At 63.3% G+C, this 22,535-nt stretch overlaps 2 protein-coding genes across 5 annotated transcripts; both read right to left on the reverse strand.

The window, feature by feature from the left end:
• Positions 1-419: 419 nt before the first annotated feature.
• UNC13D (unc-13 homolog D) lies at positions 420-14,153 on the reverse strand. Of its 3 annotated transcripts, none has more exons than XM_070393479.1 (33): positions 14,066-14,153; positions 13,804-13,954; positions 13,069-13,104; positions 12,720-12,827; positions 12,567-12,626; positions 12,414-12,480; positions 12,018-12,201; positions 11,516-11,560; positions 11,325-11,393; positions 11,103-11,172; positions 10,861-10,965; positions 10,672-10,764; positions 10,497-10,600; positions 9,281-9,398; positions 9,033-9,157; positions 8,847-8,937; positions 8,711-8,767; positions 8,539-8,636; positions 8,388-8,439; positions 8,177-8,310; positions 7,978-8,098; positions 6,944-7,087; positions 6,686-6,784; positions 6,380-6,586; positions 6,170-6,238; positions 5,254-5,333; positions 3,716-3,821; positions 3,566-3,637; positions 2,851-2,934; positions 2,652-2,772; positions 2,327-2,450; positions 1,698-1,894; positions 420-1,229 (listed from the first exon to the last, which is right to left on the reverse strand). In XM_070393479.1, exons 2-33 carry the CDS (start codon positions 13,921-13,923, stop codon positions 1,108-1,110), a joined length of 3,282 nt encoding a protein of 1,093 aa, XP_070249580.1. In that variant the 5' UTR covers positions 13,924-13,954; positions 14,066-14,153; the 3' UTR covers positions 420-1,107. The 3 variants fall into 3 exon arrangements, with proteins under 3 accessions (XP_070249580.1, XP_070249581.1, XP_070249582.1); XM_070393480.1 differs by having other exon boundaries at positions 13,804-13,951; positions 14,066-14,133; XM_070393481.1 differs by lacking the exons at positions 13,804-13,954; positions 14,066-14,153 and adding an exon at positions 13,212-13,331.
• A 1,041-nt stretch (positions 14,154-15,194) lies between these two features.
• On the reverse strand, positions 15,195-22,512 carry WBP2 (WW domain binding protein 2). 2 transcript variants are annotated; one of them, XM_070393733.1, is made up of 8 exons: positions 22,404-22,512; positions 19,873-19,981; positions 18,622-18,757; positions 17,697-17,789; positions 17,156-17,290; positions 16,882-17,004; positions 16,364-16,440; positions 15,195-16,225 (listed from the first exon to the last, which is right to left on the reverse strand). In XM_070393733.1, exons 1-8 carry the CDS (start codon positions 22,460-22,462, stop codon positions 16,172-16,174), a joined length of 786 nt encoding a protein of 261 aa, XP_070249834.1. In that variant the 5' UTR covers positions 22,463-22,512; the 3' UTR covers positions 15,195-16,171. The 2 variants fall into 2 exon arrangements, with proteins under 2 accessions (XP_070249834.1, XP_070249835.1); XM_070393734.1 differs by lacking the exon at positions 17,156-17,290.
• Positions 22,513-22,535: the final 23 nt, after the last annotated feature.

The raw sequence follows: 22,535 nt of genomic DNA on the forward strand, positions 1-22,535 counted from the left end.
GTCACGCAGCTAGAATGACAACCGGGCCTCAGGCGCTGCCTCCCAGCACATAGGCCACTGCCCCCGGCAGGGCTGGGACCCGCTCCTCTAAGCCCTGCTGTGCAGAGCAGCCGCTCAGCCCCAGCCTGCGCCCGGGGAGGGTCCCCGCTCCCCGCGCTCCCCCTGGAGTTCCCGGCCCCTGTGCAGGGCAGGACCACAGAAATGGGTGTGCCTGGTAGTGTTCTGTTCAAAGCTCTTGGCCCAAATATCAGTGATACCAGTTGCCCCACACTCACTCCCTGCCTGTGACATGGGGGAGAGGGGTGGGCCAAGCCCCGGGGTGGGGTCAGCCCAAGGTGTCCTGCAGGCTGGGCGGGGGTTTGTATAACCTGACACCCAGGCCCCACTGTAGGCCAACAGCATGTTTTCTAAGAGGACGATGGATTGCGATTTTTTTATTTTTGCTAAGAACAAGGTGGCCAGTACTGGCTCGGGGAGGAGATGTCCTCAGTAGATATGGTTAGCCAAGCTGTCCTTTCTGCTTCCGCCCTCCATGCCAGCCCCCCTGCCTGCCAGCTCTCTCCTGGCAGAGCCGGGTCCCTGGCTCCAGGCTTCTTAGCCTGGGTGTTGGCAGCCCCGTCAGGAGGGGACCTGGGCTCCTTCATTATGGCTACCCGCCCCCAGGGCAGTTTTGCCCACAGCCCTGGCTCCAATGAGTCCGAGTGGGGGTGCTGAAGAAGAGGCCCAAGGGAGCCTACCCCCCCATACCCAGTGGCTGGAATAGGTTTCCGGGGGGGACAGATGGCTGAGCCCCTGCTTTGGCAGCACTTCCCAGAGGAGGAGGGGCAGGAGATGCACAGCCGCCTCCCCACCCCTGGTGCTGGGATTTGGCAGAGAATGCTGAGGCCAAGGCTGAGGGGGGGGGGCGGGGGGGGAGTATAAATACTGCTGGTGGTGTCCCCAGCACTGTGGGCCCTGCTCTGGCAGGAGACCAGAGGGGTCTGCAATCGGCCTTCCAGCCTGGCAGAGCCCTTCTGAGTGTTAAGCCAGACGGGAGGGCTGCACTGCGGTGGGGACAACCCAGACCTCCCAGGAAAGCCTGTCCCTACCAGGGGCCCAACCTCCACGCTATCTCCCAGGCTGTGGGGTGTGCTGGGAGGCCTGCTTGGCTCGCTGCCGCCGCAGCTTCACAAACGCCTGGGCCTCACGATCCCCCTTCCTGCTCTCCAGCAGCCGCAGGACTGGGTCCCCTGTGAAGAGAGGCGTTTGGGGGTTAGGGGGGGGGGGGGAGGGGCAGTGCCTGGGTAGTGCAGGGGACAGCAGGCAACTGTTACCTTCTAATATGAGGACCTCAGGCTAGCTAACCTCTGTGCCTCAGTTTACTTGTCTATAAAATAGCAATAATAGTATCTGCTTCATTGGGTGGTGGTACGGATTGAAAAAGTTGATATATGTCAAGGAAGTAGAACTGGCCCATACTTGCACAAACGTGACCTGTTAGCAAGATGGGCCTCCCCAGGTAAATGTGGTGACCTTCCCCCACCAGACAGTCACTACACTTGGCCTGGCGTCAGTTCCACTGGCTTCTTGATTGACCCAGAGGTCTCAGCAACATCAGCCACCACGCTGGCTCCAATGGCTTCCCCTCGGGGGGCCCTCAGTCTGAGCCTTGACAGGCTGCCCCTCCCCTGCACCCCCAGCGCTGGGCTCAGGCCTACCATTGGGCGTGGGGTAGGTGAGGGGCAGGCGCGTCTGAGGCACCTCCCCAGGCTCCTCAGTCCCGTGCAGGCCATGCACGGAGCGCAGAGGCAGGAAGGCCTCCCCTTCCAGGTCGTCGGCCCCCAGCGTGTCGTGGTCCAGCACCGTGAGCAGGAGGCACGCCCCGTCCTTCTGGCACGGCTCAGCAGGCACCAGGCTGGGTGGGGGGCAGAGTTGGGCTTGGCTGCCCGCCCCACACACTGCCACTGCCACCCACCCCCACTCACCTCCTGGTCCTGGGGACAGGCCAGGACTGGGGGGAAGACACCCATGTTGGGGGGAGGGAGGGATTGCAAAGGCCACATGGTCTGATGCTCTGACTGGGCCGATGCTTTAAACCAGGGGACGTCGCTGGTATTGGGCAACAGAGGACTTCAGGTCAGGACCCTTCCCTGGAAGTGACATGGGGAGTCTCCCCAGCAGCCTTGCCCCTCCCAGGGAGCAGGTTGGGGACTGATGCCAGCAAACCCTTGTCCCAGGTGCCCCTCCCACGGACCCAAACGAGGTCACCTCAGGGGAGCCCCTTGGGCCCAGTCAGTGGGAGCTGGTCCAGGGCTGGGTTAGCGCTGCGAGCGTGGGACCCACTCACAATTCAAAGGTCTCATCAAACAGCGGGTGAAGGTCCTTCTTGTGCTTTTGGGTCTCCCGGGGAGCCAGCTCGGGGAATTCGTGCCTGGGCTCCAAGGTCAGCTGGACAAAAGGGTCGCTGGAGCCTGGCAAGTGGCGGGGTGGGGGTGAGTGGTTACAATGGCCAAGGCTATCCCAGCTCCCTGTCCGGCCTCCACTCCCTGCGGCTGTGCCCTGCTCGGCAGCACTGCCCCCTCCCGGTCATCCGGAGGAAGTGCACCCAGTGCTCCCGCTGGGCGAGCAGAGCCCCCGGGACCCGGCGTGGCCAGCGGGCAGCCTGCACTCACCGTTGGCGTCCAGGGGCAGCAGGTTGGAGGCGCTGAGCAGCTCCACGCGCAGCTTCTGCTCGGAGGCGCGGTAGGAAGCCTTGATGGTCACGGCCCCGAGCTCCTCGGTGGTGGTTTGGGCCTAGGGGCGGGGCACGTGCGCGTCAGCGGGGGCGGGGCGGGGCGGGGGCGGGGCGCCAGGTGGAGGGGCCTCCCTCACCTGCTGCTCCAGGCGGCTGCTGAAGTACCTCCTGATGAGCTCGCGGCTGGAGGCCGCCTGCAGCTCCAAGTCCCTCTGCAGGTCCTGTGAACGGGGCCAGCCCAGAAGTCACCTGCCCTGTCACCCTCCGCCTCGGCCCAGCGCTGCCCTCCGGGAGCTCGCAGCCCAGAGGGCGACGTTAATCTGACATGGAAAGCTCTGGGCGCCGGGACCGCAGGCGGGGACACACCCTCAGGATTGCCTTGCAGAGGGGCGAGCCACCCTAACACCCCCTCCACATGCTCAGACCCTCACGTCTGGCTTAATGTTCTGCTACTGCTGTTGTTTCCTTTTTTTGGAAAATAAGGCCCATGGTTTTTTTGTTGTTTTGTTAATCCTCACCCCAGGAGATTTTCCCATTGATTTTTAGAGAGAGTGGAAGAAAGGGAGAGACAGAGAGGGGTAAACATCCATGTGAGAGAGACACATCGATTGGTTGCCTCCTGCACGCACCGTGACCCAGGTCCAGGGATTGCAACCGAGGTACATGCCCTTGACCCGAATCGAACCCGGGATCCTTCAGGCTGAGGCTCTACTCACTGAGCCACACCAGCCAGGGCTAAACGGGCCCACATTTTCATTTGGTGCTAGGTCCTGTGGTTACGTAGCTCTCCTGGACACAGGTGAGCACAGGAGGGCAGGCTCCCCCCACCCCAGACCCACCAAAGGCCCGTACCTTGAAGGTGGCCGTGTGCAGAGCCTCGGGCGGCAGGCCACAGCCCTCAGCATAGAAGCAGATCTCCAGGTTCTAGAGGATGAGCAGACACATCAGAGGTGACCCCGCGCACACGCCAACAGGGGTATCATTGCGTCACTGGATTCTTACCTGCAGCGCAATCTTCAGCCTCCTAGAGGCCAGGGGGCAGCTCCGCTGGGCGGTGGCCACCTCCACCAGCACCGTGAGCGTGTGGGTCCAGAGCAGGGTCAAAAGGCTGGATGAGGTGCGGCGGGATGCCAGACACAGGACAGAAAGACGAAGAGGGGGAAGCAGAGATGCTTCTGAGAAAGGACCTCATGGGACCCAGGCCCATCCACAGCTCCTCCTCACCTCACCCCCCACCTGCTTCACAGGTGAGACTGGGGCCAGGGCCCTGGCAGGGAGCTAGGGAGTGAGGGCTGGCCTCCTGAGGGCAGGGGGCGGGCAGTTGGGCCAGTCCTACCCAGCATGTCTCCCAACCTCGTGCAGAAGCCTCCTCGGGATTATCAACCCCCAACAAACAAGGGGCGGGGAGGCTGCTCCCCATGGCTGATCGTGGGTCAAGATGGCAGTGGCCAAAACGAATAGGATTTCAGCCCGCCGCATGGAGAAGCATCTGCTAGCGGTTGGGAGGAAAAAGTAGCAGCCAAGCCACAGGCCTAATAACCACCTGAAATAGCTGGACTCTCACGTGTCAAAGTGGAGCCAGGCGGTTAAGTACGAAAATGTGCAGTGGAGAGCGGAGGTCTACATTCCAAGTAGCTAACTTAGTCACACACTCGTGCACCGAACACTTCTAAGGGCTTTTGGGACAGTGGAGAGTAAAGCTCCTATCTTGGTGGAGATTAAATTCCGCTTTAGGTGAAAATCAAAGCTCAAAACTGGCATTCTATGGCTTAAGAAATAAAGAAGGTGGGCTTCTGGCCTAGCTGGTTTAGCTCAGTGGATAGAGCATTAGCCTGCAGACTGAAGGGTCCCAGGTTCAATTCTGGTCAGGGCACATGCCTGGGTTGCAGGCTCGATCCCCAGGGGGACATGCAGGGAGCAGCCTATCAATGATTCTTTCTCATCATTGATGTTTCTCTCTCTCCCTTCTTCTCTGAAATCAATAACAACATATATATATATATATTTTTTTTAAGTGTGCTCTTGCGTCCCCCAGCCCTCATCACTAGGAGTGGAGCAGGGGGCAGGGACTGCAGCCGCCTGGAGGATCTGGCACCATCACCATCATCACTGACCCCTTCCTTTGTACAGGCTCTGCTCTCAGCACTTCATTGACTCATTTAGTCCTTAATAGAGGCCAGAACTACGATCATCTACACAGAAGACTATACAGTAATCCTCTCAAGAGCATCCCCCAGCAGCGGCGAAGCTGAAGGCTGAATCCAGCTTGTCCAGACCCTACGCCCTTGACCTCATCCCCCACTGCCCCTGAATCATGGGAGAGGAATGCCAGCTGCCCATGACATTAAGGGGGCAGTCTGCCAGGCCGGATGGCCCGGGGCTCATGGAGAAAGGACATCAGGAAGTGAGCTCCCTGTCCCTAGAGCAAGCACGAAAGCAGAGGCTGGTGGCCTCCTCCCCTGGGAATGATGCGGAGGCAGGAAAGGGGGGCAGGTGGGGCAGGGGTGAGTATAGGCGCCGGGGGCAGCGCTGCTGCGGACCTGCTGAAGTTCTCCTGCACCAGGTTGGTGTTCATGTAGCAGAGCTCCACCTCCAGGAACTTCATCAGGGGCAGGATGGCCTGCGGAGAGGGGCGGGCAGCACGTCCAGCTCGGCCCATCCTGGTCCCACCCGGCCCCTGCCCGCCTTGCTGCTCCTCCCCCAGAAATGCTCTTGCTCCTTCCCTTGTTTCCTGCAGGTCTTGAGTCGGCCAGCACCCACTGAGTAAGGCCTTCCCAGGCCTCTCTCTGAAAATACAAGCCTTCCTTCTTTTGTGTTTCATTTTTCTCTTTAGCACTTATTGGCTAACGCACCGTGTGTGTGTGTGTGTGTGTGTGTGTGTCCATATACACATACTCACACACACATACAGTATATTTAGTCACGGCAACAGCTCTAGTTACAGACATACTGGTTCTGCTTTCACCGCCCCCAGCAGAATGTAAGCTCCAGGAAGGCAGGGCCTTTGTCACGGCGCTCACTGCCCCATGTCCCCGTACCTAGGCAATGCCTGGACAAGTGGGTGCCTGAATAATGATGGATTCGTGAGGAACCTCCCAGCCATCGAAGGTAAGCCTTACTATCCTGCTGGCAGGTGAGGAGACAGGCCAGCGGGCTGTGGGAACAGGGCAGCGGTGCGGGGAGGCAGCCGAGAAGGCTGTGCCAGGTCTGTTTGGCAGCGAAGGCCCAACCCTGCCCCATGGCTGCCTACACTCACCACGCCAGGAGAGCTCGGGGAATGTCCCAGCCCCGCCCCCTCAGCACCCAAGGAGGCCCAGGAGGGGACAGTCCTTGCCCACGCTGGCCTGGGGGACTTCTCTCGGACACCCATGACGTCCAGCCTCCTGCCCAACCTGTTCTCCTTCGCAAACCTAGACCCATAGAGCTGGCAAAGGTCAGCGAGGGGAGGCCACTCACATCCTCCGGCAGCACGGACTCCCTGACGCCCACCAGGTTGTGGATGTGTTTGGCAATGCCCGCCTCCAGCTGCGGACACAGAACAGCAGGGGGAGGCCAGGGCCCGAGTTTAGGTCCGGGAAGGAGTGGGGGCTGGACATCAGCCTGCTGGCGGGGAGGCTTTAGGCTGAGGATGGGTGGGCCAGGGTCACCGTGGGTCGGACAAGGTACCTGCTCAGCCAGGGTGCGGACGCCTGTGCGGATCTCGTGGCTGAGCCCTGCCAGCGCGCTCTGCAGCTGGGCGTGCAGCGTGTTCTGCAGCTGCTCCTGCTCCAGCACAGCCCCTACCCGCTGCTCCAGCGCCTCCCATGCCAGCTGGGTAGGTAGCCTGCCGATCACCAGCCGCAGCTGCTCCATGTCATTCACCACCACGCACAGCTGCGGGCAGGCAGGGCACAGGGAAGCAGAGCTTCCTGAAGAGGGGCAGGCGGGCAGTCTCTACCCCATCCCAGCCCAACCCCCAACTCTGGTCCTTACCATATTGGCTGCCAGGCCCTGGTCCTTCTGGCCTGCAGCAAGCTCACGAGCCCGGGCCTTTATCAGGCTGCAGTACACCAGGGCCAGCCGACAGGTGTCCTGGGGTGAGGAGGGGGTGGTCAATGGGGGGCACCCAGGAGGGGCAGATGGCGAAGGCACAGGAATCTCGAGGACTGGGGATGCAGGCCCTGGAGAACCAGGGAGGGCGGGAATGAGGCTGCCTTAGAAGGCGGGAAGGCCGCGGGGAAGATGCCGCACCTCCACGAACTTGACCGTGATCATGAAGGCCTCCTCTGGGTCGGGCCAGTCCAGCTGCTGGGCAGTGTGGCCGATCTGGGCGAAGCAGGTGGACAGATCCACAGCCGAGGTGCTGTGCTTGATCAGCTCACCCAGGGGCACCAGCTGGGAGACGGGGAACAGTCAGAAAGGAGATCCATGCCCTCCTCCCTCCTCCCTCCCACGGCATTCCTTGCTTCTTTTTTTTTTTTTTAAACAGTATTTTTTAAAATATATTTTACAGAGAGGAAGGGAGAGGGATAGTTAGAAACATCGATGAGAGAGAAACATCGGTCAGCTGCCTCCTGCACATCTCCTACTGGGGATGTGCCGGCAACCAAGGTACATGCCCTTGACCAGAATCGAACCTGGGACCCTTGAGTCCGCAGGCCAACGCTCTATCCACTGAGCCAAACTGGTTAGGGCAGCATTCCTTGCTTCTACCATCTGCAAACACAGAGCTGGGCAGGGGGCTACAGGGGAACAAGCAAGGCTCCGCCCAGACTCCCTCCCCGCAACCCTACCATCCCTCCAAACCCCCACCGCCCGCACCCCCCACTGCCCTCACCAGCCCCACTCCCACCCCCTACCACGCCCACCGCCCCACCCCCTGCAAGCATCAGTCTGTGAAGGGAAGCCACAGCTCCAAGGATAACCAGCCGCGTTTTGCATACAACTGGCCTAAAAGCAGCGGCTCAGTGGTTGAGTGTTGACCTATGAACCAGGAGGTCACGGTTTGAGTCCAGGACAGGGCACATGCCCAGGTTTTGGGCTTGGTCCCCAGTAGGGGGCGTGCAGGAGGCAGCCAATCAAAAATTCATCATTGATGTTTCTGTTTCTCTCCCTCTCCCTTCCTCTCTGAAATCAATAAAAATATATTTTTAAAAATAACGAAAAAGAAAAATAAAAGCATCCTTTATCATCAGTGACCTGCTTCTGAACATCCTGAAGTCCCCGCGAGCCCCAAGCCCCACCCTAAAGCCGGTACCCTGCCCCAGCCCAGGCCCGGCCCCGACCTGGTCCATCTGCACCGCGCGCTGCACCCGAGCCAGGGCGACGCTGTACGTCTTCTGCAGCCAGGAGGGGATGGCGGGCTGGAACCAGCGGTGGAAGCTGTCCAGGGCCAGGACTCCATCCCTGGGGAGAGCCAGGACTCAGCCTGGGGAAGGCCGGGCCCTCCTGCCCCCTGCGCACTGCTGCCCGCCTGCGGCCCACCTCTCCGAGGGCGCTGGGCCCAGTCGGCAGAGCTCCTTGAGGCTGATGTAGAGCTGGAACAGGCTCTCGCCCATCTCTGGGGACACCGGGCCGCTCACCGCCGCGGCCGTGTGGTCCTGCACCCGCTTGGCCACCTGCGAGGGGACGGCGTGGTGGGGGGGCTCCAGGGCCAGGGTGCGGGGAGAGGGAGAGGCCTGGGCCCGGGACTCACCAGCCACTGCAGCTCCAGGAAGGCCATGGAGAAGAGGTCGATCTTCAGAACGCTGCGGGAGGGGCGGCCGGTGACCTGGTGCCACACACGGGGTCCCTCTGGGCTGCATGCGGAGCCCCTGCCCCCACTCTCCCAGCCCCGTCCCGCTCACTTGTGGAAGAGCTTGTTCCAGGTGCGCTGGCACTGGTGCAGGTCGCCAGTGATGTCCTGTACCAGGCCCAGCAGGGCCTTGCCCGCCTCCAGCAGGCCCTGGCGGGGACAGAGGAGAGCTGAGCGGGGCTGGGAGAGCAGGCACCCAGCCGCCACCCTGCACAGCCCCTCACCTGCACCATGGGCTGATGGTGCTGCTGCTTCAGGTGGAACCATTCGACAGTGCCAGTCTGTGGGCAAAGAGGCAGTGAGCAGGGGGGCTGCTCGGCCTAGGCACATGCCCTCCCCATCCCCAGGGGGGCACCATACCCGCAGCGCCTCGGTCACCAGGCGGGGCAGCGGGGCACTGTCCGGGCACAGCTCTCCAAAGGCCTTCATCTTGCACATCTGGACCAGGACCCTGTGAGGACAGAGAGCCTGCTGCCCTCCCCCTCCCTCCACAGCTTCCCATCCCTGCAGGTGCCCCCGCTGTTCCCCAGTCCCCGACCAACTGACCGGAGGAGAGACTGCAGCCGGGCTGGGGAGTCGGCGACCGAGAGGGGGAAGACGGTGCGGAACCTCCGGATGAGGGACAGGCCGTAGGCCAGCAGGGAGGTGAACGAGGCGGCCAGCTCCTCCCGCTGCAGGCCCAGGAACATGCCCAGGAAGATGCTGTGAGGCCCGAGCTGCATGATGGGGCCCCCACAGCCGCTCCCGTCCCTGGGCCCTGCCTGCCCAACACCCCTCACCCCGCCCCAGCCCACCTGCTCTGCCTGGAGACGGCCCTGGATCCACTGGTACTCGATGCTGGTGATGGGGTGCAGGAGGCAGCTGCTGGGGAACTCCAGGCTCTGGTAGACTCGGCTGTAGGCCAGCCACTGCCTGTGGCACACGGAAGCCCTCAGCCTGGCCAGGCGGGGCACCTCCCTTCCCGCTGCTCGTCCAGCCCAGCCTGGGAGCGAGGGGGGACGGCGCCTCCCCCGCCCCGAAGCCTCCTGGGAATCCCACTGACCCGCCGAGGCTGAAGGTAACCCAGAGGATTTTTGTGTCTATAATGCTTTTCAAACATGTGAGTTAATCACCCGTCTCTTAAATTAGGACACGTGTGATTTTTAAAATTCGGCTTTCTTGCTGCTTTTGAAAAATCAAATTTGGAGACTTGAGCAAACACTGGCTGGAACTTCCCTTTAGATAATTCAGGGGAGACTTCCCCGAGGTGGCGATGGCGATGGGACAAGGTTTGAGTGGGAGGGTGGGGGCGGGCATAGCCCTGGTACTGTCCCTGCCGGGACATGGCGGCCACCTGCGTGACAGGCCTGGGCCCAGTAGGCTAACCAGGTCCTCCTCACGGTGCCTGTTCCAGTCCCAGCCTCACCTGCCCCCACCTGTCCAGGAACCCCAGCTGCCCCCAGGCCTAGCGCTGCCTCCTTCCACCCCTGACTCCAATGCCAAGTGTCAGCCCTGCTCAGGGCAGCACCCGCTGTGCCCTCCTTCCGACCCCCGTGTGCACGGAAATGCCTGTGAGCTCACGTGTGCGCCTCCCTGGCCTTCCCACAATCTGCTGTGACACCGGATGTGACAGGCCCAGGGCAGAGCCAGTAGCCTCAGGGCACAGACTTGCTGCAGGAAGGCAGCGGCCTTGGGAAGTGGGGTGGGCCTGGGGCAGGGCTGGGAAACGCAGATGCCCAGGATTCAGGTGCTGGCAGGGAGTGACGTGGGCCCGAGGGCAACGTGACAGACTGGGGAGGACATGCCACTCCGTGCTGACCCACCACAGCCCAGCAGGAGGCCGCGTGGGACGTCAGCGCTGAGGTTTCACGAAAGCTGGCGATACGGATCTGTACGGAAATCTCCCGATTTTACAAGTCGGCAACGAACTCAAAACTGAAAACACACAGTTTAGGCCAAACAGAAACCTCTGGGGGGTTAGATCCGGGCTGCCAGCCCACGGGGGGGCCGGAGGGAGGGGGTGGTGCTCACGCCATGGACTGGTGGAAGTCGGACAGGTCCTTCTGGGTGGCGTGGAGAAACAGGATGGTGGCAGCCTGGGGACTCAGCGACCCATCCCAGGAGGTACTGCCTGCCTGAGGGGACAGGTGGAGGGGTCAGGGCCTGGCAGGCAGACCGGGCCCTGCCCAGCCCGGGAGGGCGGTACCTGGTGCTGGGTGACCTCGTGGGCCACGAGCTGCTGCAGCAGGTGGAGGTGCACCGTGTAGCTGTGCTGGGAGCGGCTGGCGGCTGTGGCTCGCTGCAGGAGGGCCAGTGCGGGGTGAGCCGAGCCCCCCACGCCCGGTGCGGCCCGTCCAGCCCACTGGGAGGCCCCTGGCCCTCGGCCCAGGCCTACCCGCTTGTGAATGAGCTGGAACTGGAGGTGGCACCGGCCACGGTCTGGGTAGGTCTCAGTGCAGGGCTCCAGACGGTACCACTGATCCTCCCGGCAGCGCAGGTCCTGGCGGCCGGGTCAGGAGATGCTCACGCCCACGAGTGGGGACAGGGAGTCGCCAGGAGGCAGACCTGGAATCCCGCCCCTGATGCCCTCACCGACCCCCTCCTGCCTCTCTCCAACCTCTTCCCTGCCCCACTCACCTGGAGCCTCAGAACCACGTTCCCCAGAAAGTCGTCCTGGCCCTTGTCCTTGCGGGCATCCTTGAAGATCCTGTTCCGGGCAGGGTGCGTGAGGGAGACGGGCCCAGAGCCTGAGGGGCCAGGATGGCACCTGCCCCCCATGTGTGGCCACAGGGCCCAGCAACTGGTGTTGGGTGTGTGGGGGAGCCCCCACTCCTTCCCTGGGAGCCCGGTGGCACCCACCTCCGCAGCCCATGCAGGTCTGTGAGCTCCCCGAGCTTGTGTCGGACCGACTCCACAGTGTCCAGGTCCCTGGTGGCACAGGTTCGAGCTGGAGGTGGAGGGCCTCCTGGGAGCTCCTGACCCCGTGGGTTGGAGGCTGACACCTCGCCCCCCCATGTCTCCCCACTCCCACAGCGGGGCCTGCTCCTCACCACATGTCCAGATGGAAGCTCGAGCTGTTTATGTCCTCAAACTCCCTGTCGGGAGAGGAGGACACGGGTGAGGGCCTCGGAGGGTAAACCCATCGTCCAGGCCACACTGCCCCAGCCCCAGGGAGCACCACCCACTGTGGACTGAGCCCCTTCCTGGCAACTCCACCTCCCCTCCCAACCGCATCCCTCCTCCTTTAAGCTAAGCCTCAGGCTACCCCAGATCAGCCCTGCAAGCTGACCTCTGCACCCCCACCCCTCCAGCACACGGCTAGCCCTGTCTGTTCGCCCTGTCTGTCCGCCCTGTCTGTCTGCCCTGTCTGTCCGCCCTGTCTGTCCGCCCTGTCTGTCCGCCCTGTCTGTCTGCCCTGTCTGTCCGCCCTGTCTGTCCGCCCTGCCTCAGGAGCAGGTTTCTCCTCGGCACAAGCCAGGCCCCACCCCCCAGGCCAGGAAGCCCTGCTGGTCTCGCTCCGGGGGACCCCTCCCCCTGGGACGGCCCACGTACAGGATGAAGGTCTCGTCCCAGACGGGGTTGAGCGTCTGGGTGATGACCTGGGTGCGGTGGGTCTGCTCCTCGGGGATGGTGTGCCTCACCACAGCCTTCGGCTGCCGCCGCCGCGACCCCGGGCTGCCCCCTGGCACGCCCACCCCCTGCTCGATGCCCAGCAGGCAGTAGGGGTCACTGAACCCTGGGGGGAGAGGCAGGAGGGTGTTGGCCGGGGTCTGTGGGAGGGTCCTTCATCACCCCCACCCCAGACTCCGCGGACAGGGAGCCATCAGCGCCAGGGCAGCCTCAGGGTGTCTGGGGGAGCCGAGCCCCCACTCAGAGTTCCAGGACAGACTGTGATGCCAGGAGAGGAAGGAGCAGGAAGAAGGCCCTCAGGCCCCAGCACCCACTCACCGCTGACATCCTTGCCCAGGATGCCCTTGGCTTGTTTCACTGTGGCCTTCAGACAAAATACTGGCTTCTAGAGAGAGAAGGGGGCGCCTGAGTGGCAGTGGGGGCTGGTCTCCCAGCCCCGGCCCCGCCCCGATGGCCCCGGGCCAGGGCTACCTCCAGCTCCTGGACCCGCTGTAGCATCTGCTGGTGCTCCTCGGGCTCCACCTGGAAGGCCTGTGGGTAGGAGCAAGGGTCTGGCGTGGGTGGGAGTGGCTAGAAGGGAAGGAGGCTGCCTGGTCCAGGCTGCAGGGGCGGGGCCGCGCTCACCTCCTGCAGGTAGCGCAGCAGCTCCGAGGCCTCCTTCACGTGGCCGGGCTCGGGCTTCCCCACGCGGTGCAGGACGGTGTAGAGAGCCTCCTCGTAGAGCAGGGCCCGCTGGGACACAGGGGGGGCACCTCAGGACCCAGCCACCCACCACAAGGCCGGAGTCCCACCAGGCCCGGGACACAGCACCGCCTGCCCACAGTGGGGCTGGAGCACCCACACATGCAGGGGCGGGGGGGGGGGGGGGGTGTGCTGTGGCCATCAGCCTCGGCCCGGATGCCAGGGGCTGCTTGGAGGATGCAGGCCGCGTCCCAGCCCCTCTCTGCGTCCCACACCCCGGCCCGACTCTCACCTGCTCCGGGGAGAAGTGGTGGGACGGAGGCTCGATCTGGGGAGCAAGGTGGAAGGACAAAGTTTGGGGGACCGGGGTCAGGGCCTGGACCAGGAGTGGCTCCGCAGAGCAGGCCCCGCCCGGCACCCAGCCCCCCGGCGCACCTGTTCCCCCAGTTCCCCGAGCAGGCCTCCTGGGGGGCCGGCCCCTGGGCCTCCTTCCTCGGCCCCCAGCCTGTGGTGGCCGAGGTCCATGGTGCTCAGCGGCCCCGGCAGCGTGAGCCCTCGGCCCCCGGGGCCCCCTCCTTTCCTTCCCCAGAGGAAACAGCGAGGCTTATCGGTGGCCACGCTCGCGCCCCAGCAGCGGAAGTGAGGCCCGGCAGCGGAGGTGGGAGACGGGGGGTCATGGCAAGCAGGCCTGGGGGCTGCTCAGCGGGTCCCCAAGCCGCCTGGCCCGGTGGGGGCACCCCCTGCCTGGTGGAGCCGGTGCCTTTGGAGCCTGAGGAGCTGGGGGCGGGGGCGCTCCACCAGAGAGAGGGGCTCAGACCCCGACCTCAGGCCCAGGGGTGGCCCAGAGAACACAGACCCTGCTCTGCTGACCCAGAAGGCTCTGCCCAGGGTGGGGGGAGGGGGGGGACAGGGGAGGCAGGGGAGGCGAGCACACGCTCAGCCCCAGCCCCAGAGAGGTGGGGCCCGCACCCCAAGACCACAGAGCCCCACCCAGGCCAGCTCTTCTCCCCGCTGAGGTCACTCCTACCTCCCGCGTCGGTTGGGGCAGGGGATCCTCTGTATCTCGGACCCTGCGGCGCCTTATCTTGATGGCCTGTCGCAAGAGGGGAGGGCGCCGCTGCTGCGAGTGGGACAGGAGTGTCGCCATGGTGGCCGCTGCCCTTCCCTCCTCGCCGCTGCTGCGGGGGAAGATAGCGAAGCCACAGGATTATGCAAAGGGCCAGGGCTGCCACCCTGAGCCGGGAGGGGCGGAGGGCAGGTGGGGAGAGGGTCAGGTCCGCTTTCACCACCTCAGAGGCCCCGTCGGGGCCTGCACCTTCCTCCCTCCCGCTGGGCTGGCCGTGGGATCCCGGGAGGAACTCCGGGCTGGAGGCAGACGGTGGCCTCATGGGCGGGCCGGCCCCACCCCACCCCACCCCACCCACCCTCCTGCGGAGGCTCCGCAGGGTCCCTGCTCCCCAGCAGGGGCCGCCAGGCGGGCGGACTCCCTGGGTGGGTGGGCTCCCACCCACATTTCCTAAGTGGGCCCCAGACCTGGGGTGGGGGTGGGGGGGCACAGGGCGGGGGCCCCAGGGAGGTGTCCTCCCGGCAGGCGGCCAACGGCTCAGCCTGCTCCACTCCAGGTGACATTCCACCGAGGTGACTGACGCCAGGCTGTGCCGGGCGGGGACGGCCCCAAGGCCCTGCCCCCACAGGGAGGCAGGAAGGCGCCCCTTCAAATGTCCTGGGGGGGCGGCCAGCCCGGCAGCTGCCCGAGCGGGGCTGGCAGAGGCTGCGAGGCTGAGGCAGGGCCTGGCCTCCCTCCAGAGGGCACCTTGGTCCCGAAGAGGCAGGAAAGCGGACACTTCAGGGCTCGGCTTTCTCAGGGCCCAGGACCTGCCCAGGCCAAGGCGGGCAGGAGCGAGGGAGGACCGGCCTGGGCATGGACTCTGGCTCCTTCCTACCCCCTGCCTGGGCACTAGTGTCACCAGGAGGGTGGCACCAGCACGTCTTGGGAGCCCGTCTGGCCGGCTCGAGACACCCCTCTTGAGCAGAGCAGCTCCTGGGGCCAAGCCTGGGCCCGGCCGCACTGCCAAGGGTGGTGACCGCGGCCAGGGACACAGGACCTCACACAGGGAGCCTGGCCCGGCCTCCTCTCCAGGGCATTGCTGGGCGGCACCAGCCCCAGGGACTCAGGGGATGGGGGGGGCAGTTGCTGAGTAACCGCTGGGGAACGGAGACAGGAGAGGCCTTAGCTTCCTGGGCCCAAATGGGCCGCGAGAACAAGGGACTCCCACAGGAGGGCACACTCCCCGCCCCCAGGGCCTCGGAGCTGGAGCCGGAGGGACGGCTCTCCTCCCCCGGGGCCACCTCGGTCACACAGAGCCAGACAGGGTCCAGTTACTTCACTTTTACTACTTCACATTTTCAGCAAACAAATCAAGGTGCAAACAGGGTTTATTTCACAATAATATATTAACTGGAATTGTTTTGTCAAATAAATAGGGCATTCTCTTTACATAACCATCTCCTCACTTCACGGCCAGTCCAGGAGCAGGCGGGGGCAAATCTGATGCACCTGGGGGCACGTCGCCAAGCGTAAGGGGAAGAGTCCGGCGAGGGGCGTGGAGCGGCCGGGTCAGCGCGCACCCAGGCAGGGCAGGTCCCGGGGGCAGCGGCCAGTGTCCCAGCCCACCCGGCCACCCCAGTGGCATGCTGGGACGCACACGCCTTCTCTGGTCCCAGGAGCCCCTCTGGACGGGAGAGGCCGAGGGAACCAACCCCAGAAGCACTAGCAGGAAGCAGAGGGCTCCCTCCCGAGCCTCAGTGTCCGGCCCGGATGCCACCCACCCCTGGGAGCTCACGCTACAGCTCCACACGTCACAGCAGTGGCACCCGAATGACCAGGACGGGGCGGGGGCGGGGGGCAGGTGTGACGCCGGAGGCTGCTGGGGACGGAATGTGAGCTGACAGTCGGCGGAGGGACCCCCATGGCCAGGCCCAGACCGAGGGCGGGGAATGTGAGCAGGGCTGCCGGGCCCTCGGGGGGACCGGAGGCCGAGGACAACGTGGCTGCCAAAAGAGGGAGCTGGACTGCGGCAGAGGAGGTGGCCAGAGAGTCCCTCCGTGGGTAGAAGCTACTAGAGCAAGACAGGACCTCGGGGACGCCCGCCCCGAGGAGAGCCCCGATGCTGCGAGGAAGTGCACTGGGCACTGGGGGCCCCGGGAGAGTGTGGGGAGCTGGGGGTGCAGCTCCCAGCCAAGGGGCCCCTCCCTTCCATGGATGCAGTTCCTGGCAAGTGTTTTATAGTCAGACCTGGAGGAAGAACAAGGCCTCCCCATCACCCACCCCAGACCCGGCCCCCAGGGGAGGGAAGGAACGAGGATGAGTGATGAGAGGCAGGAGGCAGGGGGGTCTACTGGGTCTTCTTATCCTCCGGGGGGTAGTAGGGAGGGGGCGGAGGCTGGTTCTGTGAGGGAGGGAAGGAAAGGTCAATTAGAAGGCTCAAACCAGCCCAGGTCTCACCACCCCTAAGTCCCAGCCCCTGTGGTCGCCCTGCTCCACCCCGCTCCCCACCGGCCCCTCCCCACCGGCCTGCTGCACCCACCGTGGGCATGTAGACGGTGTGCGGGTTGTCCGGGTTGTAGTAGGCGCTGGCAGCTGCTTCTGCGGCCTTGGCTTCGGCTGTGAAGGCAAACACACCAGGGATGAGCCCCCCTCTTCCAGCCGCCGCGGGGCTGGGGCTGCTCTCACCCAGTGGCCGCTGCTCAGGGCAGGGCGCTAGGACCCAGCTCTGTCCGCAGCACAGCCTTAGTCTCCCTTACCACCCCCCTTCCACTGTCCCCCCCAGTCCTCCCTTCCTGTCACCACCCACCAGGTGGCCCCGGAACCATCTGCTGGGAGTGGAGCAGCTGAGAAGGCCCAGGCAGAGGGAGACCTGCCCGGACCCGGGCACGACTAGCTCTTCATCCTGAGCCCGCACCTGCCGGGCCCTGGGCAGCCCCTAGGCCCGGGCCACGCACCACTGGGGCTCCCACCAGCCCCCACCGTTCCGAGGCCCCCCGCCGTGCAGCCCCGGCCAGGACAGGGCTGGTTTCCCAGGACGGCGGGCAGCCCGGGCCTCACCTGCAGGAGTGGAGGGGACCTCAGGGCCGCTGACCGGCGGCTCCATGGGGCCCGGGTAGGGCGGTGGTGGGGGCTGCACGTATCCCATGGCCCCGTCCATCATGGGAGGTCCTGGATAGAACTCTGCTCGGCAAGAGAGGGACAGGGACCCCGTGAGCAGCCAGCCCCCGTTAGTCCTGGAGCAGGTCCCACAAGTCTCCCCTCTACACCGCCCTGGCCTGGGTGGGGCTGGTTAGTGGGTGGGTGAGGGGTGGGCAGCAAAGGACACACTCACCAGGTGGGGGCGGTGGGTAGGGGTAGCCAGGAGGGCAGGGGTACATTCCATTGGCGACGGGCGGGGGGAAGACATAGGGCCCGGTGGGCAGGTAGGAGTACCCATAGGCTCCAGGGGGCGCTTCGCCTCGGGAGGCTGCAAGCACAGGGGAGAGAAGTGCGCTCTCAGCCTCGGGCTGGGGGAGGGTCCCACCCCTGGGAGGGGGGCTCAGGGTCCCAGGATGTGCACAGCAGACGGGCCTTATCCCACGCCATCCGCTACCCCCACACTTGAGTTGACCTTGGTCAGAACAAGGCGAGGGGCCAGGATGGGGAGAGAGGTCAGAGGGGGAGGTCAAGAACAGGGGTAAAGGGAGAGGGAGAGGGGGAGAGACAGAGGGGGAGAGAGAGGGAGGGAGGGAGGGAGGGAGGGAGGGAGGCTCAGGGCTGGGACTGGGTAAGGATGCCTGTGCATACAGCTCTCGGGGTCTTAGTGTTTGAGGGTTCTTGTCACAAGCCCCCAGACAGCACCCGTAGGCCCCCGATGTCTAGAGCCCTGATACCTTGCGACGCCACCTGCAGCATCCGCTGTCCGAACTCGATGGCGCCCCCTGCCGTGAAGGTCAGCTTGTATGAAGCAGAGCCTTCCCAGCCACCTGGGGAGGACAGCGCAGCCAAGCTCAGGACACAGTCACTGTGAGACCACTGGTCCTCTCCGCCCGGGCAACGCCCGAGGCTGAAGGGAAAGGGCTGGCTCTGCAGCCTCGATGGACCAGACCTCGGCCTCCAGCCACCGCGCCGGCTGCCGCCTCCCGGCGAGCCTACGGGGCGTTTCCTCTGGGAACAAACTCGCCCTCCCGCTCAGCACTGTGAGTGCATCGGCACCAGGGCCTCCCGCCCCCTCAAGCCACTTCCCAGGAGCAGGTACCGTCAGCAACCACTGACGTTCAAGCTCAGGGCTGACCTCACCCTGAGGGGCCCAAGGATGGACTCCCGGACCCTCTGGCCTGGCTCCCGCCAAAGGGGACCTGTGAGCCCCAGTGACAACGTGAGCTCCCGGGGCGGGCGAGGGCCAGGGGGCTGGGCAGAGGTCAAGGGCGCCTGGGAAAGAGCCCGCCAAGCAGGACCTCCCGGCATCACAGAGCAGCTCCTCGGGCTCCAGGGAGAGGCCCTTCCACCCTGAAACCGGGACACGCCCAGGTCACAAGCGCTTCCACTCGCTCAGTCACCCGCCGCTTCCCTCCCTGCGAAGGTGATGTGCGCTGCCACCTCGATGCCAGCATTTCCAGTTCTTGTCAACCAAACCCACCGCCGCTACACAGCTGGCGCCCAGATGAGGGCGTTGGAAGCTAACTCAGACCAGGAAGAGGACGAGCTGGGACGATAAGGGACCAAGGAGGCCATCTCCACGGCCGCCATCAGGCGCCGGAGCGCCTCTCTGGAAGCCCACGGATGTCCCTAACCCCCCCCACCCCCCCAGTCACCCACCTCCTGCCTCAGCCTTCACTGTCCCCTTGATGTAGTTTGCACCAAACACGGGCTGCTTGATCTCACAGTCCTTCATCAGATAAAAGGGCATCATGAAGGACCGCATGGCATCCTTCCCCTTGGACAGAAAGATGACCTGCAGTGAGAGAAGACGAGAACCATCACCAGCCAACCGCCGCCCAGCGGGCCATTGCTTCCTGCGTGTGGCGAGTCCACGCCAGTGCGGGGCGGGCAGCCCGAGCCAGGGCCCAGTGGCAGAGCTCTCCGCTGGCACAGACCCTCCTGGAGAGAGCCTTTCACAGGGAGAGGCCAGACGTGCAGTCCCAGAAAACCGTGCCACTCACAGGCAGCACGGGAGCACAGACGGCTGTCACTTAGGCGGTGGAGGAGGTGGCGGATGTGGTGCGGCAGTGACAGGGCCTGCAAAGCTAAGGCAGAGGCAGGGGCAAGGCAGGGGAGGAGTCCTGAAGGGAGGTCCGGCCTGAGCTTTGCAGAACCAAGAACGAAGTTGTGGCGAGGGCGTGGGAGCCCGGACAAGGGGGCTGAGGGACCCCTCCCCAGACTCACTGCCCGCGCTTGCAGAACCATCAGTTTCACACCCACAGCTCCAGTGACCGAAGATGCCACCTGAACCACCAGACATGGGCTTGGGGCCTCCCCTTTTGCTGCTAAATCCCGGTGAACACGAGGATGTGCTCCGCCCCTGCCAGGCAAGCCTGACTCCTGGGAACTCCAGGGCCTTTCCCAGGATGCCCGCTGGGATTTCTCTGGAAGTCTCTGTCGCCTGGGCAGCTCTCAGGCGAGGCCACTGTGCAGCCGGGCATTCCTCGCGCTGCAGGGCTGCACCGGGCTCTGCCCAGTCCGGAGGCTGTGGTCATGCCACCGCATCCTGGTCACCATATTTATCACTCTGATGTGCAAAGGCCCGGAGGCTACGCCTACAGAAATCAAAATAACAGCAGCCCCTCCTCCCCGGGCCCAGGCCATGCCAGCAGCTGCCTCCAGAACACAGAGCTTATGCAGCAACAGCGCTGGGACTTGCAGGACTCACTGCCCAGTGGTCAGTTCGGCTGCACAAACAGCCTGGTGGTTCTAGGACCCAGAAGCACGTGGCAGAGAAACTCGCGGAGTGAGGAACTAACAGTCACGTGGTTCAGAGGCCGCTGGACTCACAAGACTGAGGCTGCCCTAAGACTCACATCAGTTGCAGGAGCCACGCCTCCAAGCCAACCACTGTAAGGGGTGACTCACCCGGTAAGGGGTCAGGTAAACGGTGCCTTTCTTGGTCCCTTTGAAGGCCTCTGGCACATTCTTCATGTCATTGAACGTAAGTTCCACATGCTCATAGGACATGAGGATGCTGCGATGAGAAAAGAGAGGGCCTGATGAGACAGGCTGCAGCCACGATCTGTTACCGGGGACTGGCCCTCCTGGTAGGCAGGGACCTGGCATGCCGTCTCTGGAACAGTTTCAACATTGCTGCAAGGAAGCTATTCCCACGGCCATGGGAGAGATGAGCTAGTCGGGGTTCTACTGAATTTCCCAGCCCCACTACCAGCCCGAGTGGCCAGCGCAGCAGAGGAGCCGCCGGGCTGACAAGGTTAGATTATCTGAGGTCACTCCTATCTCCTTCGGAGTCCTCATGACAGGTGTGCCATTTTTGTTGGTTTTTTATTTTTCATATTTTTTTATTGATTTCAAAGAGAAAGGGAGAGGGAGAGGGAGAGGGAGAGGGAGAGAGAGACAAAGACACATCAATGATGAGAGAGAATCATTGATCGGCTGCCTCCTGCATGCCCCTAACTGAGGATGGAGCCCGCAACCTGGGCACGTGCCCTTGACTGAAATGGAACCTGGGACCCTTCAGTCCACAGGCTGACGCTCTATCCACTGAGCCAAACCGGTTAGGGAAGGGGTCCTCAAACTGCGGCCTGCCGAAAACATTTATCCGGCCCGCCGGGTGTTTCTGCCGCCGCTGCCTGTTGCTTAGCAGCCGACTAGTTTTTTTTTAAACTATAGTCCGCCCCTCCAACGGTCTGAGGGACAGTGAACTGGCCCCCTGTTTAAAAAGTTTGAGGACCCCTGGGTTAGGGCATTGTTGGTTTGTTTTTAATCCTAACACACAAACATTCTAAGACATGATTACACGTTACAAAATGGCTGACTTCGGGGTTCCTTTCAACCTGGGGCTCGTCAGCTGGGTCTGCAGGGATGTCAGTCCCTGGAGCCCCAGAGATGACCCTGTACCTGCCTTTTCCTGGGAAAACCTACAGCTTTCATCTCTCTCAAGGGGTTCCTGACTTGAAGAGCCAGGAGGACTATTTTACACATGGAATTCTGAACACGAATTTAAGCTGCAAAGCCTGTGTACACGTTTTGTTTTCAGGCTGAGGCATTTTCTGAAACAAGGCTCACCATTATTTAGCAGCACTGAGCCCCAAGCCAGGCAGGAGGCCCAACAGAACTGATACATCTTGTCCCAGAAAAAGCTCACTGAGAGGGTAAGAAAAACAGTCCCGGGCGATGTTACCAAGTGGCATCAACAGTGTCTGTCAGGCCAGGGACTGGCTGGAGCACAGAGGCTACAAACTGGGAGCAGCGTGAGGCTTCTCTGATTATAAGATAACAAGGTTGGTCTAAGTTCACGAGGTTCCTCCTCCCAAATATCACAACTTCCTCCACTGGCGGGGGGTCAGCGGGAAGGGGACGGGCACCGAAAAAGAGAAGCACAGTCCAGAGAAGAGAGGTCATGACAGGAACAGGATGGCAGGTAAGATGGAGAGTCAGCACTCCTGGGTGGGGGCCCTGGGTGCTCTCAGGACTCTGACTCATCCAGCTTCCAGGTGGCGGCTGCTGGGCTGGTGCTGCCCTGAGCGGCTACAGGCTCTGATCCACCAAATCTCCTCCGGGGACTCGGGTTCCTAAGCTCCTTCTGCCTTTCCCACGAGCGTCGGGCTCGGCTTAGCCCAACCAGGGCGGGCCGGTCCGATGCTCAAGGCCCACGGAGCAAGGAGAGGAGCCATCCAGTAGCCCAGGCGGTGGGGGAGAGAGCATTCACTGGGGGAGGGGGGGGGGCAGAAAGAATCTGCAAGTGGGGAGACCTCTGCTTTGGGGAATCACCAAGCCGACAGGTCTGGCGCTGGACAAACGGTATCTATCTAAGCTCAGCTCTGGCCTCATCGGGTTCTCATCTGAGCAGTTCTGGAATATACTGGAAGTTTCACCTACTGATTTTGGAGTCAAGACTCCTTTCCTGGAATTCCATCTGTTACAGCTCTGTGACCTCGGGCAAGTTACTTAACCTCTCTGTGCCCCCACCCACCTCCCCCTCCGATTCCCTACATGTGAAATGTGTATATAATAGTATCTGCCCCATAGGATTTACGTATTAAATACGGTAGGAGAGGGGCAGTGCCTGATGCGTAGTAACATAGTAAAGGCCCAATAAACGGCAATTGTTTTTGTCGAAGGCTCTTCCCATCACTTACAAGTCGCCTTTTCTGGGAAAGGGGCTCAAGAACTACCCCCTGGGCCCCACTGGCTTCCTTCAACTTCGTGCCCGTCCGCCGCCCCACCCCCATCCCGAAGCTGATCGTGGAACCCGGCCCCCCCACCTCCTCCAGCCCCGCCCCCAGCCGTTTACCCCCCCCACCCCCACATCCCACCCCCGGCACCGCAGTCCAGCAATCTCCCCTCTTCGGCGACTGTTTTGCCCAGCGCCCACCGCCCACATTCCTGTCGCCCTCCCTTCGGGCCTCCCGGATCTTGTGCAGCGTTTTCACCTCTCGGTGTTGTTGACGATCACTCCGCCGCCCTCCGAGTGATTCTTGTTGAGCGCCATAGTCTCTTGGAAAGGGGTCCCAAGACTAGCAACGCAGTGCGCTTGCGCTCCTCTCAGCCCGCCCCTAGTGGCG

The sequence above is a fragment of the Myotis yumanensis genome, unplaced genomic scaffold (assembly GCF_028538775.1).
Source record: "Myotis yumanensis isolate MYYU_CA2020_CCGP unplaced genomic scaffold, mMyoYum1.0.hap1 SCAF_16, whole genome shotgun sequence".
Lineage (NCBI taxonomy): Eukaryota > Metazoa > Chordata > Mammalia > Chiroptera > Vespertilionidae > Myotis > Myotis yumanensis.